Source organism: Hypanus sabinus, chromosome 5, assembly GCF_030144855.1.
Source record: "Hypanus sabinus isolate sHypSab1 chromosome 5, sHypSab1.hap1, whole genome shotgun sequence".
In the NCBI taxonomy this organism is placed as follows: Eukaryota; Metazoa; Chordata; class Chondrichthyes; order Myliobatiformes; family Dasyatidae; genus Hypanus; species Hypanus sabinus.
The window spans coordinates 106,685,413-106,701,701 of NC_082710.1; the positions used below are offsets into that span (position 1 = coordinate 106,685,413).

Sequence of the window (16,289 nt, forward strand, 5' to 3'; positions counted from 1 at the left end):
TGAAAGTTCAAAGTAACTTTTATTATTGCAGTACATATCACCATATACAACCCTGAGATTCACTTTCTTGCAGGCTCTCACGGTAAATACAAGAAGTAAATAGAATCAATGAAAGATCACACACGACAGGACAGACAAATAACCAACGTGCAAAAAAAACACCAAACTGAGCAAATACAAAAAGGACAAAAAGAAAAATAGTAATAAATAATAAGTAAGCAATAAATAATGAGAAAGTAAGATGAGGCATCCTTGAAAGTCAGTCTATAGGTTGTGGGAGCAGTTCAGGGATGGGGTGATTGAAGTTATCCCCTCAAGTTCAAGAGCTTGATGGTTGAGGGTAATAACTGTTTCTGAAAATGGTGGTGTGGGTCCTGAGGTTCCTATACCTCCTTCCTGATGGCAGCAATGAGAACAGAGCATGAGGATGATGGGTGCCCCTGATGATGGATGCTGCTTTCCTACGACAGCATTCCACATAGATGTGGTCAGTGGTGGGCTGGGCTGTATCCACGACTGTAGGTTTTTCCTTTCAAGAGCATTGGTGTTTCCATACCAGGCTGTGATGCAACCAGTCAAAATACTGTCCAGAACACATCTATAAAAATTGGTCAAAGTTTTAGACGACATGCCGAAACTTATAAGAAAATTGGCGTGCTGCCATGCTTTCTTCATAATTGCACTTGCATGCTGGACTCAGGACAGATCTTCTAAAGTGATAACACCAAGGAATTTAAAGTTGCCAACCCTGTCAGTCTCTGATTCCCCGATGAGAACTGCCTCATGGATCTCTGGTTTCCTCCTCCTGAAGTCAATGATCACTTACTTGGTCTTGCTGACGTTGAGTGAGGTGTTGTGACACCACTCAGCCAGATTTTCAATCTCCCTCCAATATGCTGATTCATCACCAACTTTGATTCAGCAAATGACAGCAAATTTAAATATGGCATTGTGGATGTGCTTGGGCTTCAGAGTCTGGAGTATAATTCCAGTAGAGGAGGCCACACACTGTCTTGCAGTGCACCCTGTGCTAATGGAGCTTGTGGAGGAGATGTTGCCAATCAGAAATGACTGGGGCCTGCAAGTGAGCAAATAGAGGATCAAGTGGCACAAGGAGGTATTGAGACTTGGGTTTTGGAGCTTATTGATTACTTTTGAGGGGATGGCTTTCAAACATTCTGTGGGTAACTATTAAAATCAGGGAAATTAGCTTTAAATCCCTTTCCCACAGAAACCTACTGACTACTATTTTAACTTTGCGGAATCCAGGCCAAGGTAAAACCAGAGATGAAGGCTAATGGGATTCACTTCACTAATTGAATGACAGTCTCTAAAATTATATTTTCTGATGGTGTGTGTTAGCATGCTATCGTAGCTCGTGGTGTTGGAGTTTAATTGTGGCACTGTTTGTAAGGAGTCTGTGTGTCTTCCCCATGGAATGCATGAGTTTTCTCCAGATGCTTCAGTTTCCTCTCTCAGTCCAAAGACGTACCAGTTAGTAGGTTAATTGGTTATCGTAAATTGTCACATAATTGGGCTAGGGATAAATCTGGGGATTGCTGAACGGCACAGCTTGGACAGCTAGAAGGGCCTATTTGTGCTGTGTCTCAATAAATAAATTTTTGGCACGGTCCTTCCTTTGGGTGGAAGGAAAGCTGATTCCTCCTTGCCCAAGGCAAATAAAGGGAATAGAAAGAATCATCCCCAAAATTTGTTCAGAGAAGTTTGGATGAAAACTGAAGATTACAGCGCATCTCATTGTTTATCGATCTGTCATATTCTACGAAGCCACAAACAGAAGGCTGGAATGTGGCAATAATCTTAATCACTGTATTTTTGACCAGTGCGGAAATGATAGGCCAAATAACGTCTTCATCAATTAAATATTAGAACTATTGTTCATTTAAAAAAAAATAGATACCAATGGTTCACGACCTGGGGTCCATGGACCCTCTCAGTTAATGGTAGGGGTCCACGGCATAGAAAAAGTTGGGAACTCCTGATCTATACACTGAGAAATAGAGTGAAACGAACACAAAGTGCTGAAGGAGCTCGGCAAGTCAGGCCTCCATTTCACTATTATCCATGTGCCTATCTAAGAATTTCTTAAATTCCCCCAATGTATCTGCCTCCACCACCAAACTTGGCAGGCATTCTGAGGATTTGTAACACTTTGGCTGCTACCAAGTCTACCTAGTCCACTGTCACATTTGGATCTGGAAGAGTGAGCAGCAGGAGTTTGTGGTGAAGTTATAATTAAAGTACATGTATATCACCAGATACAGTCCTGAGATCAGTTTTCCTTGGGCATACTCCGTAAATCCAAGAACCATAATAGAATCAATGAAAAACTGCGCTGGACAACCAATGTGCAAAAGACAACAAAATGAGCAAATACAAAAGAGAGGAAAAATAATAATAAGCATTAAATATCGAGAACATGAGATGATGAGCCCATTGGTTGTTCAATGATGGGGGTGAGTGAAGTTGGGACAATATATGCTGCTTTGAATGACTAAAGCCTCTTTCATGGGTATATGGCACATCACTGATCCTCGGGCAAGCAAAATACAACAGATCTGATGCTATGAAAGTCATTCATTTGTTAGTTGCCTTCCTTCTGATAAGCCCTCTTGTTGAACTTTAGCTTCTCCAGTTTCAGATTTGAATTAATTTATTTATTACATATACATTGAAGCAAACAGTGAAATACGTCATTTGCGTTAACAACGATCAGAACCTAAGGATGTACTGAGGCTAGCCGGCGAGTGTCACTACACATTCTGGCTCCAACATAGTATGCCCACTATGATCAGCAGAACGATACAAGCATCAACATCAACTGCAGAAACTGCAGCCAGCAGAACCCTATTCCTCCCCACACATTCTCTCTCACACCCACCTGTCCCTCGCTCAGCACCCTCCCCCCCCCCCGCATTCTCCGTAACACTCCAACACTCACTCAGTCCTCCAACCTCTGGTTGGCCTGCCTCCAGTTGAGCATCTGTCTGACATCCAAGCTCACATGGCAACCATTTGTTCTCTAGTAAGGATGTGAAAGTTAAGAACATAGCCCGTGACATTCCTGGAGGTGACCACCACAAGATGACACATACAAAAACAACATTACACAGATGCTCAAAATCTAAAATAGAAATTCTGGATCACGCAAGAAATATGGAAAGAATGAATTAGGTCCATAAGACAGGAGCAGAGTTAGGCTATTCAGCCCATTGAGTCTGCTTTGCCTTTCCAACATGGCTGATCCGGGATCCCACTCAACCCCATACACTTGCCTTCTCACCATATCCTTTCATACCCTGACCAATCAGGAATCTAACAGCATCTGCTTCAAGTATATGCATGGACTTGGCCTCCACAGCAGTGTGTGGCAGAGCATTCCACAGATTCACCACCCTCTGGCTAAAAAAAGTTCCTCCTTGCCTTGTTCTAAAAGGTCACCCCCTCAATTTTGAGTCTGTGCCCACTAGTTCAGGATACTACCATCATAGGAAACATCCTCTCCAAATCCACCCTCTCTTGTCCTTTCAACAATTGGTAGGTTTCAATGAGATCCCCCCTCACATTCTTCTAAATTCCAGTGAGGACAGGCCCAAAACTGCCAAACGCTCCTCACATGTTAACCCCTTCATTCCTAGAATCATCCTCATGAACCTCCTCTGGACTCTCTCCAATGACCACTCCTCCTTTCTGAGCTATGGGGCCCAAAACTGTTGACAATATTCCAAGTGCGGCCTGACTAGTGTCTTCTAAGGCCTCCAGGTTATCTCCTTGCTTTTATGTTCTATTGCCCTCTGACGTTTGAATTTTCTCCCCATTTAGATAATAGTCTGCACGATTGTTCCTTTTACCAAAATACATTATCATATATTTCCCAACACTGCATTCAATCTGCCACTTTTTTTGCCCATTCTTCAGATTTGTCTGAGTCTTGCTGCAATCACATTGCTTCCTCAGCACTATCTATCTTTGTGTCATCTACAAGCTTTGTCACAAAGCCATCAATTCCATTATCTAAATCACTGACAAAGAATGTGAAAAGTAGCAGTCCCAATACTGACCCCTGAGGAACACCACTAGTCTCTGGCAGCCAACCAGAAAAGGCTCCCTTTATTCCAATTCACTCCCTCCTGCCTGTCAGCCATTCCTTTATCCATGCCAGTGCCTTTCTTGTCACACCATAGGATTTCATCTTGTTAAGCAGTCTTATGTGTGGCACCTTATCAAATGCTTTCTGAAAACCCAAGTGAATGACATCCACTGCCTCTCCTTTGTCCATCCTGCTTGCTCCTTCCTCCAAGAACTCTAACAGATTTGTCAGGCAAGATTTCCCTTCACAGAAACCAAGGTGACTTTGACTTATTTTCATTATTAGTCACCAAGTACCCCAAAACATCAGCCTTAACACTTTCTCAACCACTGAGTTTAGGTTAACTGACCTATAATTTCCCTTCTTTTGCCTTCCTCCATTCTTGAAGAGTGGAGTGACATTTGGAATTTTCCAGTCCTCCGGCACCATGCCAGAATCAAATGTTTCTTGAATGATCATGACCAATGCATCCGTTATCTCTTCATCAACCTTTCTCATGACCCTGGAATGTAGTCCATCTGGTGCAGATGACTTACCTACCTTAGACCTTTCGGTTTGCCTCACACTTTTTCCTTTGTAATAGCAATGGCACTCACTCCTGCTCTCTGACACTCTCAGACCTCTGGCACACTGCCAGTGTCTTCCACAGTGAAGACTGATGTAAAATACTCAATAGGTTGATCTGCTATTTATTTGTCTTCCATTACTACCTCACCAGCATCGTTTTCCAGTGGTTCAATATCAACTCTCACCTCCCTTTTACTCTTCATATAACTGAAAGAAAACTTGTTGTATCCAGCTTTATATTATTGGCTAGTTTGCCTTCCAATTTAATCTCTTCCTTTTTTAAAGCAATTTTAGTTACCCTTTTTTTGGAATTTAAAGGCCTCCCAGTCATCCAACGTCCCACTACATTATATGCCCTTTCCTTGTCTTTTATGCTGTGCTTCATTTCCCTTGGCAGCCATGGTTGCTTACCCCTACCATTTGAGAGCAACTTTTTCTGTGGGTATGTCTATCTTGCGCCTTGTGAACTATTCCCAGAAACTTCAGCTATCTCTGCTCAGCCGCCATCTTCGCCAGTATTCTCCTCCAATACACCTGGGCAAGCTCTTCTCTTATGCCTCTGTAATTCCCTTTATTCCATTATGATTCTGATATATTTGACTTGAGCCTCTCCCTCTCAAATTGCAGTATGAATTCAGTCAGATGATGATCACTATCTCCTAAGGGTTCATTTATATTAAGTTCCCTAATAAGAGCTGGTTTATTACATGACACCCAATCTAAGATCACCTTTCCCCAAGCTGGCTCAAGCACAAGCTGCTCTAAAAAACCATCTCACAGGCATTCAGCAAATTCACTCTCTTGTGATCCAAAACTAACCTTGTTTTCCCAATTCCCTTGCATATTGAAGACCCTCATTACAATTGTGACATTACCCTTATTAGACACCCATTCCAGCTCTCTGCAATCTGAATCCCACATCTTGGCTACTATTTGGAGGCCTATGTATGATTCCCATAATGGTTTTTTAAACTGTTGTATTTTCTTAACTCCACACAAAGATCTAAAGAGATAATTCCATCCCTTGCCAACAGAGCCACACCACCGCCTATGCCTTATGGCCTGTCCTTTCAATATAAAGTATATCCTTTGATGTTAAACTCCCAACTATGGCCTTCTCTCAGCCACAACTCAGTGTTGTCCACAGTGTTATACCAACCAATCTCTAATTGTGCCACGAGTTCGACTGTGTACTTTCAACTAAAGTACTTTCAATAGGTCTTGTATGCCTATCAATTTCTGTAGCCTATTCTTTTACTCATGTGAATATCCCCTGTTCTCCTACCAGCTACCTAAATAAGGGCAAATTGCAGGAGCCAATCCACCTGACAATCAGTTTGTCTTTAGGATGTGACAGGAAACCCAAATGGCCACAGGACAAGTGTGCCAATTCCACTCATTTTAACTTCCTTATTTCATCATTCTATCAACTAACCATGCTTGTCCCACCTTCATTTTAGAGTTATTTGTTTTGTTTTTGAATTTGGTTGGCACTCTCTAAGTTTCAAATAAAGCAAATATATAAGTACTCAAATGACCTCATTTCTGCAACCAAGAGCAAAGCTGCAGAATGAATAACATTTCCCACATGATTTAGTCCACAAAACTTCAGAAACTACTTTGGTCTTACCCATGCCACTGTCCAATAATTCAATATGATTACTTGATTTAGTTGTGTAACTAACAAAATGTAAGTTGGCAGAGTTTCTCATATACAATTGATTCTGGGTTAATTGGGCCCTTGCTTAATCAGGGCAGTTTCTTACCTGAGCCAGCTCTTAAAGAACAAAAACTAATCAAGAAAATAGCCAGGATTTTCTTTGTTCATTTGAAATACTATGACACTTAATTGGGGGTTGCAACTATGCCAAACAGCTTATAACTAATGTCAAGACGTGTGTGCTTGCATAGCCATTAGACACTGCACTGTGCAGAAAGTGAACAGTTTTTAAATTGCATCAGTTGTGTGTACTTGTTTTCAAAAAGCAACAAATTTTATCATTGATAATTGGCAAGGAATAAGCAGTAAAACAATTCACTGTGGTTACAAGCATTCAGGTCTGGAGAGCTGCCAGATACGGTTGAGAATGAAAATAAAACAATTTCACTACTTCAACAAGTTAGGAATTGTGAAATATTGAAGGCAATGACATTCATCTTGACATTTATATCAGCCTTGAAAGCCAAGAGTTCAACAGACTCCCTTATCATTAGAATAGCCTGAATTTTATTTGGAACAAAGTGAGTTTGCACAATTTTCTTGAGATCCAGGGATTTTATGAAATCTTTCATGTGGGAGGACTGATTGAGAAAATGAAAATGAAAGTGAAGATTTGGAAGATCAAAAATTATGTAAAGGCAGAAGTGCTGCACTGTTTTTGTTCATTTCAAAAGAACATGGCAGTGGAATTCCTCCCTCAGTAACCATTACGAACTACACATGGTTTTATAGTTCTGTAGTAATATCAATAGTGTTCTAATTTGTTCTGTATTTTATTTAAATATGTAATTTGCTACTCAGTTAAACAGTTTGTCTTTTTTATACTTTTTTAATAATTTCCATGAAACTTAAGCTAATTAGGGCAGCTGCTTAATTGGGCCAAAATGTACGTGTCCCAGTGAACAAGAATCCACTGTATCTGGGTAGAAATATGCAGAGAATAGATGTACCTCTTTTAACTAAAACTTTTTTTTCTCCACAGTGGTAAGAAAAGTCACCGAAAGGAAACATTCCTTAAAGGATTCTCCTCTGACTGTTAGCTGCTATTACCGTGACCTGCAGCTATCCCTGTATGGAGCTAATCGTTCAAGAGTCAACTTTCCTGAGCCATTTAGCATTTATTTCAATCCCTCACTTCTAAACTACATCCAGACTAATAAGCAGCATTACACTCATGAGCTGGAACAAATTTCAAAGGATTTCTATTGTAAGATAATTTTTGAACACACTCCAAATTCAAGGGAAGTAAATCTGAAACCTTCTTTAGATTCAAGTTTATTGCTGTGGTACAAAGTTGCGAAGAATTGGAAGAAGCTTGCTACAGAGGCAGTTGAGAAGTTTATGAAGAGATTTGACTTCAAAGACTTCCCAATAGATCAAGATTTGTGGAAAAAAGTAGAGTGCAATGTTAAACAACTCAAGTTACCCTGCTTAGATATCCTTCACCTTCCAAAAGAAAACAAAATAGTTGTTGTTGGGGAAGAGAGGAATGTTTTGGATATCTCCAGAAAGCTACAAGCTATTTTAGAAAATGAAAGGAACACTATTGAAGAGGAGATTATATTCGAAAGTTTGGAGGAATTGGAGTTTTTGCAAACTACATTAAAAGAGAACATTTCCTTTGTGAAGATATCTCCCAGCAGTGTTAACAGTGCTTTAAAACTTAAAGGATTGAAAGAGAAAGTTTGCCAAGCTGAAGAACTCATCAGTATCTTCCAATCACAACTGGAAAAGAAGCCTCTTAAACAGTCCTCCCACATGAAAGATTTCATAAAATCCTTGGATCTCAAGAAAATTGTGCAAACTCATTTTGTTCCAAATAAAATTCAGGCTACGCTAATGATTAGGGAGTCTGTTGAACTCTTGGCTTTCACGGCTGATATAAAGAAAGCAGAAGATAAGATAAAGGAGCTATTCCAAGAAGAGGCAGTTACCATCATTCCAGATCAAATCCAAGTCACCCAGGATGACAAGTGGACTAAGTTCCTTGATGATTTAAAAGCTCAGCACAAATCCAATTGCAGAATAGTGGAGAAGAAGAATCCAGCCTCTATAATCATTGTTGGATTTTCAAGCCATGTTGTAGATGTTGCAAATGTACTGAAAAGTTATTTAAATAAGAAGCAGATCACCATAAAGTTCATTTCTGCAGAAGTTGTCCAAGTAAACTACATGAAAAAATTTGCAATTTTCAATGAATTCCAAAGCAAAGGAGTTAACATTTCGTTTATCAGAGCACCTAATCCAGGTTTTCAAGTAACTGATTCAGCAGAACAAATAGATGAGATAGTTTCTGCTATTAAGAATAAGTTATCACTAGTTCATAAACAAACCTTCACTTACTCCGAGGTTGGAGAGTCGACTGCCCTTGACAAGAATAAAGCCGCTCTACAAGTCAACGCTGAAGTTCATGGGTGCATGGTGCTCATTAATGTCAAAGAAGAACTTCAGAGTGGAGTAGACCTTACAAAGCATGTAAGTTGACACAACTAATGACATGGATGTAACTCGTTCATTTATTGAATATTAAACTTAAATTTAGATGTTTACTACTGGTAGTCTCTCCAGGAGCTAAAGCAAAATCAAGCTGTTTGCATCATTGCTATAGCAGACAAGGTAATTTGATTTCAAACAATTGATTTATTGATCATTACAGAATGGCTGTCTGGTGCTTCCTGCTGCTGCCTCACCTCTCCCTGCCCCCTTCCCACTCTCAGTCCATTATAGAGTCCCATATCAGGATCAGATTTATCATTACACATATATGTCATGAAGTCATTTTTTGTGGTAGCAGAACAGTAAAATATATAAAAATATTACAGTACTGTGCAGAAGTCTTAGGCTCCCTAGATATATATATATCTGCCTAAGACCTTTGCTCCGTACTATTTAAAACTGACTGGATCATCAGTATTGGCAGTATCATCAGTATAAATTCAAACCCAGCAACATCACTCTGAGCCTCAATGATTGTGCCAAGTCCGACTCTCAAATATCTGAGGATTGGTATCTGAGCGTTGTCTCTCAAATGAGTCAAGTAACTTACTGACATCCCTTACAGACGACATGCCAGACTCCTCCATCAGGGTCCATACCAGAGGTGTTGGAATGATGGGATAGGGCAGCCCCTGGAGTTCTTGTCATTAAATTTAGACCCTGCAAAATCTGAATATATCAAGTCTAACTTTTAGAGCCTTAGAGAAAAACAGCACAAAATAGGCCCTTTAGCCTATCGAGTATATGATGTCATTCTTGTATCCATCTACATGGATCATACGACATTGGAGCAGCCTTAGGTCGTTTGGCAGGAAATGGACAGTTAACACCCTTACTAATCAAGAATCTATCAGCTTCCACTTTAAATATACCCAACGTCTTAGCCTCTCGTCTTCCTTCACTCCAGAGAGAAAAGACCTAGGCAGCATTCTAGTCAATCTCCTCTGCACCCTCTGCAAAGCTTGCACATCCTTCCTATGATGAGGCAACCACAACTAACACAATCCCTCAAAAAAGATATAAAAATATCAATAAGATTGAAAGAGTGCAGAGAAAATTTACAAGGAAGTTACCGGAACTTGTAAACCTGAGTTTAGGGGAAGGTTGAATAGATTAGGACTTGATTCCTTAGAGCATGAGAGAATGGGGGAGGGGGGGGGGGAGAGGGGATTTGAAATAAATACATTAAATTATGAAGAGTATAGATAGGGTAAATGCAAACAGACTTTTTCCCGCTAAGATTGTGTGCCTGACCTGCTGAGTTTTTCTAGCATTTTGTGTGTACTACACTACATTTCTATCATCTGTAGAAACTCCCGTTTTTCCACTAAGGCTGGGTGTGTCATGGGTTAAGGGTGAAGAGGTGAAGTGTTTAAAAGAAACATAAGGGAGATCTTTTTTATTCAGAAGGTGGTGAGAATGTGGCAAAAGACTTTTGCACACAACTGTAGTTATTTTATGTATTGCACTGTATTGCTATCACAAAGAAACAAACAAATTCCATAATGTATGTGAGTGACGATAAACCTGACTCTGATATGGGTCTCTCTTGTGGACTGAGTGGGAAGGGGACCAGGGAGAGGGGAATCATGGTGGGGAAAAGGGGAAGGGAGAGGGGAGGAAGTGGGAAGCACCAGAGGGACACTCTGTAATCAACAAACTATTTTTTTGGAATCAAATTACCTTACCTAGTGTCTCAGTGCTGGGTGAGTCTGCAGCTGCACCACTCCCCTCCCTGGCACTCCTTCTCTGCCACCTGTCCCACAACACTCCCATGGCACTCCACCATCCCCATTGCTCCTGGTAGATTTAGAAACTCACTTTCTGCTCTACATTGACAAATGCAGTACTATGCAAATGGCTTGGCATTTGTGCATGGATGGGTTATGATCTGGGTGCAGGTCAATGGTATTAGGTAGATTACTGGTTTGGCACAGACTAGATGTGGCAATGGGCCTGTTCTATGCGGTGGTGGTCACTGACTCTTTTGCTGTGACCCATTTAAATTAAGATTTTTATTATACAACAGAAACTAGTATCATCCAAACAAGTGAATTAAACAATATGATAACATATTTTTTTAAAATTAAATTTAACAATTTCCAGTAAAATATTTGTTATCAAGGTGGAAGGTTTAAGGGGAACATGAGGGGAAACTTCACTCAGAGGGTTGTGAGAGTGTGGAACGAGCTGCCAGTGTAAGTGGTGCATGCAAGCTCGATTTCAATGTTTAAGAGGTTTGAATAGATGTGTGGATTTTAGGGATATGAAGGCTATGGTCTGGGTGCAGGCAGGTTAAATGGTTCAGCATGAACAAGATGGGCCAAAGGGCCCATTTCTGTGCTGTACTTTTCTCCAATAAACGACTGATTTTTTTGCTTTTGAATATTAGGTTAGGGGACAAGGCAGCAAGGACGTTAAACTGGGCACAACTGGAGGTAAGATGCTTCATAGATGTGGAGTTATATATTTATACAGATGAACCACTAACAATGCTTTACCCTGTGTGATTATATTGTTTGGGTGGCCTGCGTGCATGTTTCTAAAATTACTGCATTACCTCCCATCTAGTATAAACTTGTACTGATCACAAGTTTATAGTCAAGTTGTGCCTACTCTGCCAGGCAATATGGCTTCCTCTATTCAAGTAACCTTACTTAAACTGACCCTGCCAGAGATCACAAAGAATTAAGTGCTGAATTGGTTGAGCTCTTTGACGCAAGGCTTCTGTCTTTTTCTTCAAAGTCCACAATTTCTAACTTTTGGTTAATGCCTCACTGACAATCTATTGATATTTTGTAAGTTTGGTAACTGTAACATTTGCAATTTTCCTAATATACTGAACTGAACAGTCTGAAAAATTACATAACTAGCTCCATTACAATCTCAACACAACATATATATGTGGCACTAACATCAATACTCTGTGGATCTAGAAGTTTAACTTTATTTCAGCACTAAACATGATTCAGTTTGTTTCTTAGCAAAGCGTTATGCAGGCAAAGTTGCATAATCAGATCTTAGCTTCTGCTACTAATAATTTATAATACTGTGCAAAGGTACTCCCATAGCTCTCCTTTCTTGCTATTCTGCTCAAAAGTCTCAGGCAACCTAGCTATATATATATATATGTGCCTAAGACTTTTGTACAGTATTGTATTAATTCATTGTGGTCTCGCCCTGCTATAGATATTTACTGCGTTCTATCCCTCTCCCCTATACCGTTTCTCCATCTGCAAACTTGTTTCCTCTGTTTTCCAGTTCAGGCAAAGAGTCTCAGACCTGAAATATTATTTGCTTCTTAACCCACAGGTGCATCTTTTTTTAATTCTCTGCAGCAGGTTTATAAATCATGTAAGTAAGCTACATTACTCCTTAACCATCTGGTCTTTCTTTCCTTCAAAGTGTGTGCAGTAGACCATTAGTGCAATAACTAAATGTACAGTAAATTTAGACAATTGCATCCTTGCCTATCCTCTTTGCTTTGCCCTAATGTAGTGACTCACATTTCTCTGGACTGAATTCCATTTGTCACAAGTTACATGTCAGAAGAAAATGAAGAACAGTGATTTTTTTTTTTAGCTATTTTAATCTCAACTGTCAGCTGAAATGGGAAGTTGTCACAATGTACAACCGTAGGCCCAACATTGGCCACAATCCATATGGGAATGGAATGGGAATTCTTTGCAAGAATTTTATTCCCCCTGTGTAATAAAATGTATGCGTTTGAGACTCAAGGGATAGAAACTTGAAGCAACAGACAAATAGCCAGAGGAACTCAGCAGGTCAGGTGTAATCTGTTGAAGGAAATGAACAGTTAGCATTGGGTTGAGTTGTTCTCTGATCTTGGCAATTCATTTGCAAATGTTTCATCTCCATTCGAGGAGATATCATCAGTGCACTGTTCATTTGTGGTGTGTCCTGAGAACGCTCTGCCTTTATATACTTATCAATCAGCCCATTGGTCATCGTTACAGGAACTCATTTGTGATGTAGGAAGGGGTCTCATCACTGATTGGTTAGGTAGCAAACTTTATGCATTGTGGTCTGAAATTTTGCCTGCAAGGGCTTCTAAATAAGATCGTCTATGTGCTTGTTTACAGAATTGTTTGCGGAAACCGTGCTTCTAGGAATTCTGTTGTTTGCTTGTGCCATGACTTGTGATGGTGTCCAATCCAAGTAATTCAAAATCTGGTACAAGATAACAGCAGATTCTCAAGTGTGAATATTGCACACACGTGCATTGTAAGTGGGACTGTACTTTCCAAACTCGTAATTCTATGTCATCTGAGGTTCTTCACAAAATGATTTAATTTGTTACTCCCATATTCTGTCATTTCAGATGTAATTACATTATTTAGAAGGCATTTAAACCTATTTCACTGAGTTCCCTCAGCTTCTTGTGTGTTGCTCCTGAATAATTTAACTGGCCTTTTTGAGATGGATGTATATGAGCAATACAGACTAAAGAGATGTTACTCAGTTAAGACACAAAGTTGTTTTTTCAAGTTCATGGATTCCAATCATGTTATTTGATATCTTGAGCTGCTCCAAATAGGAAATATTCAAAGGGATGCATATTAAGTAAGCAGTCCTGTATCCTGATGTGGTTGAAGTAGCAACAGAACAGCCAATGCAGCCGCTCTGGGTTTAACCCTGAACTCAGATGTAGAATTTAATGTCTTTCCCATGACTGTGTGCATTTCTGCTGCATGCCCCAAGTTGCCAGCTTTCTAAAGGTTAATTCACTACTGTAGAGAGTTGGTCGAGGTTGCCCATGGATCTTGCATCCTAGCTGTCTATGTGATATGGAAGCCAGGATGGTACAATATGGAGAGCAAGCTGTTGTCCATACAGCAGGTCCCCTTCTTCAAACAGCTGATGAATTGAAAGGAATGGCACTGTAGATAAGTTACAAAACAATCAAGGGGTATTGGATGAGTGTACGAGGGAATATTTTGAAGGATAACAGGAAAACAGAAGTGCAGGAATGGAATTGACAGGAGCTGGCATAGAATCATTGGGCCAAATGTCTTCTCCTAAGTTGTAAAATGTAAATAAGACCATAAGATACAGAAGTAGAATTAGGCCAGTTGGCCTATCATGTCTTCTCTGCCATTTCATTGTGGCTAATCCATTTTCCCTCTCAGCCCCAGTCTCCTGCCTTCTTCTCATATCCATTTATGCCCTGACTAATCAAGAATCTGTCAGCCTCTGCCTTAAATATACCCAATGACTTGGCCTCCACAGCTGCCTATGGCAAAGCATTCATCATTCATCATTCTCTGGCTAAAGAAATTCCTCCTCATCTCTGTTGTAAAAAGGACGCCCTGTAGCGGTGTGCTACACGCAGCGCTAAAATTACGACACGGAGTCGGTAACTGCAGTCGAAGGAAAAAACTTTATTCGAAAACTTCAGCCTCACTTTTAAGCTTCCCTCAACCGGCCCCCCATGGCGCAGAGGCTCAAAAGCTCTGTGCTCGCAAACCCCCGTAGGCTATCTAATTGTGAGTCGGTTCAGATGCGCCAGGAAATGGGTCGCCACATAACCCCCCCCCCCCCAGAACCGGCGATACACCCCCCAATGTCCACAGTCTGGGCCAGAACCTGCTTGGGAGGTCGGCCTCTGCGCCGAGGCGCCGGAAACTCGGCCGGTTGCGCCAGGTCCACATGGGCCGGTTTGAGGCGGTCCACCGTGAAAACCTCCTCTTTCCCCCCAACGTCCGGCACGAACGTGGACCCGTTGTTCCGGAGCACCATAAACGGCCCCTCGTATGGCCGCTGCAGCGGCGGCCGATGCCCGCCCCTTTGTACAAACACAAACTTACAGTTCTGTAGGTCTTTGGGTACGCAGGTCGGGTGCCGCCCATGCTGTGAAGTGGGTATGGGGGCCAGGTTACCGAGCTTCTCGCGTAGTCTGCCCAGGACTGCTGCGGGATCTTCCTCTTGCCCCCTTGGGGCTGGTAGGAACTCCCCGGGGACGACCAGGGGCGCGCCGTATACCAACTCGGCCGATGAGGCGTGCAGGTCATCCTTGGGCACTGTGCGGATGCCGAGTAGGACCCAGGGAAGCTCGTCCGCCCAGTTGGCTCCTCGCAGGCGGGCCATGAAGGCCGACTTCAGGTGACGGTGGAAACGCTCCACTAGCCCATTCGACTGTGGGTGGTAGGCAGTTGTGTGGTGCAGCTGAGTCCCCAAAAGGCTGGCCATAGCTGACCACAGGCTGGAGGTGAACTGGGCGCCTCTGTCGGAGGTAATGTGGGCTGGTACACCAAAGCGAGATATCCAAGTGGCGATCAGGGCTCGGGCGCAAGATTCGGAGGTGGTGTCGGTGAGCGGGACCGCCTCTGGCCATCTTGTGAACCGGTCCACGATAGTCAGGAGGTGCCGCGCTCTGCGCGACACTGGCAGGGGGCCCACGATATCCACATGAATGTGGTCGAAACGCCGGTGGGTGGGATGGAACTGCTGCAGTGGGGCTTTGGTCTGCCGCTGCACCTTGGCCGTCTAGCAGTGCACACACGTTTTGGCCCATTCACTGACCTGTTTGCGGAGTCCGTGCCAAACAAACCTGCTGGAAACCATCCGGACAGTTGTCCGGATGGAGGGATGCGCCAAGTTATGAATGGAGTCGAAAACGCGGCACCGCCATGCTGTTGGGACGACTGGACGGGGCTGGCCAGTGGCGACGTCACAGAGTAGGGTCCTCTCACCCAGGCCTATGGGGAGGTCCTGGAGCTGCAAACCGGAGACTGCGGTTCTATAACTCGGAATCTCCTCATCCGCCTGCTGCGCCTCTGCCAGTGCCTCAAAGTCTACCCCTTGGGAAAGGGCATGAACGGTAGGGCGAGAGAGCGCATCCGCCACGACATTGTCCTTACCCGAGACGTGCCGGACATCCGTCGTGTATTCAGAGATGTAGGACAGGTGGCGTTGCTGGCGGGACGACCAGGAGTTGGACGCTTTCGTAAACGCAAAGGTAAGCGGTTTGTGGTCCGTGAACGCGGTGAAGGGCCAACCTTCTAGGAAGTACCTGAAATGCCGGATTGCCAGGTAGAGCGCCAACAGTTCCCGGTCGAAAGCACTGTACTTAAGCTCGGGTGGTCGCAGGTGTTTGCTGAAAAACGCCAGGGGTTGCCAGCGACCTGCGATGAGTTGCTCCAGCACCCCACCGACTGCCGAGTTTGATGCGTCCACTGTGAGGGCGGTAGGGGCGTCCATTCTGGGATGTACTAGCATTGCGGCGTCCGCCAAAGCTTCCTTTGTTTGAACGAAAGCGGCGGCGGACTCCTCGTCCCAGGTAATGTCCTTGCTCAGACTCAACATCAGGGCGAACAGGGGGCGCATGATCCGGGCAGCTGAAGGGAGGAAGCGGCGGTAGAAATTGACCATACC

General features: G+C 42.6%; 2 protein-coding genes across 6 annotated transcripts in view; one reads left to right on the plus strand and one right to left on the minus strand.

Annotated features, from left to right (window-relative positions):
- nmi (N-myc (and STAT) interactor) overlaps positions 1 to 16,289 on the minus strand; it is a 246,627-nt gene that overhangs the window by 76,587 nt on the left and 153,751 nt on the right. The gene's annotated exons all lie outside the window — the stretch shown is intronic.
- Positions 1 to 16,289, plus strand: part of LOC132394312 (protein mono-ADP-ribosyltransferase PARP14-like) — an 83,505-nt gene that overhangs the window by 24,353 nt on the left and 42,863 nt on the right. The window contains exons 8-10 of one of the 2 annotated variants that reach the window (XM_059970298.1): positions 7,381 to 8,873; positions 11,287 to 11,332; positions 12,207 to 12,248. In XM_059970298.1, coding sequence (XP_059826281.1) covers positions 7,381 to 8,873; positions 11,287 to 11,332; positions 12,207 to 12,248 — 1,581 coding nt within the window. The remainder of the gene's footprint in view (positions 1 to 7,380; positions 8,874 to 11,286; positions 11,333 to 12,206; positions 12,249 to 16,289) is intronic. The other variant, XM_059970299.1, reaches the window with a different exon arrangement.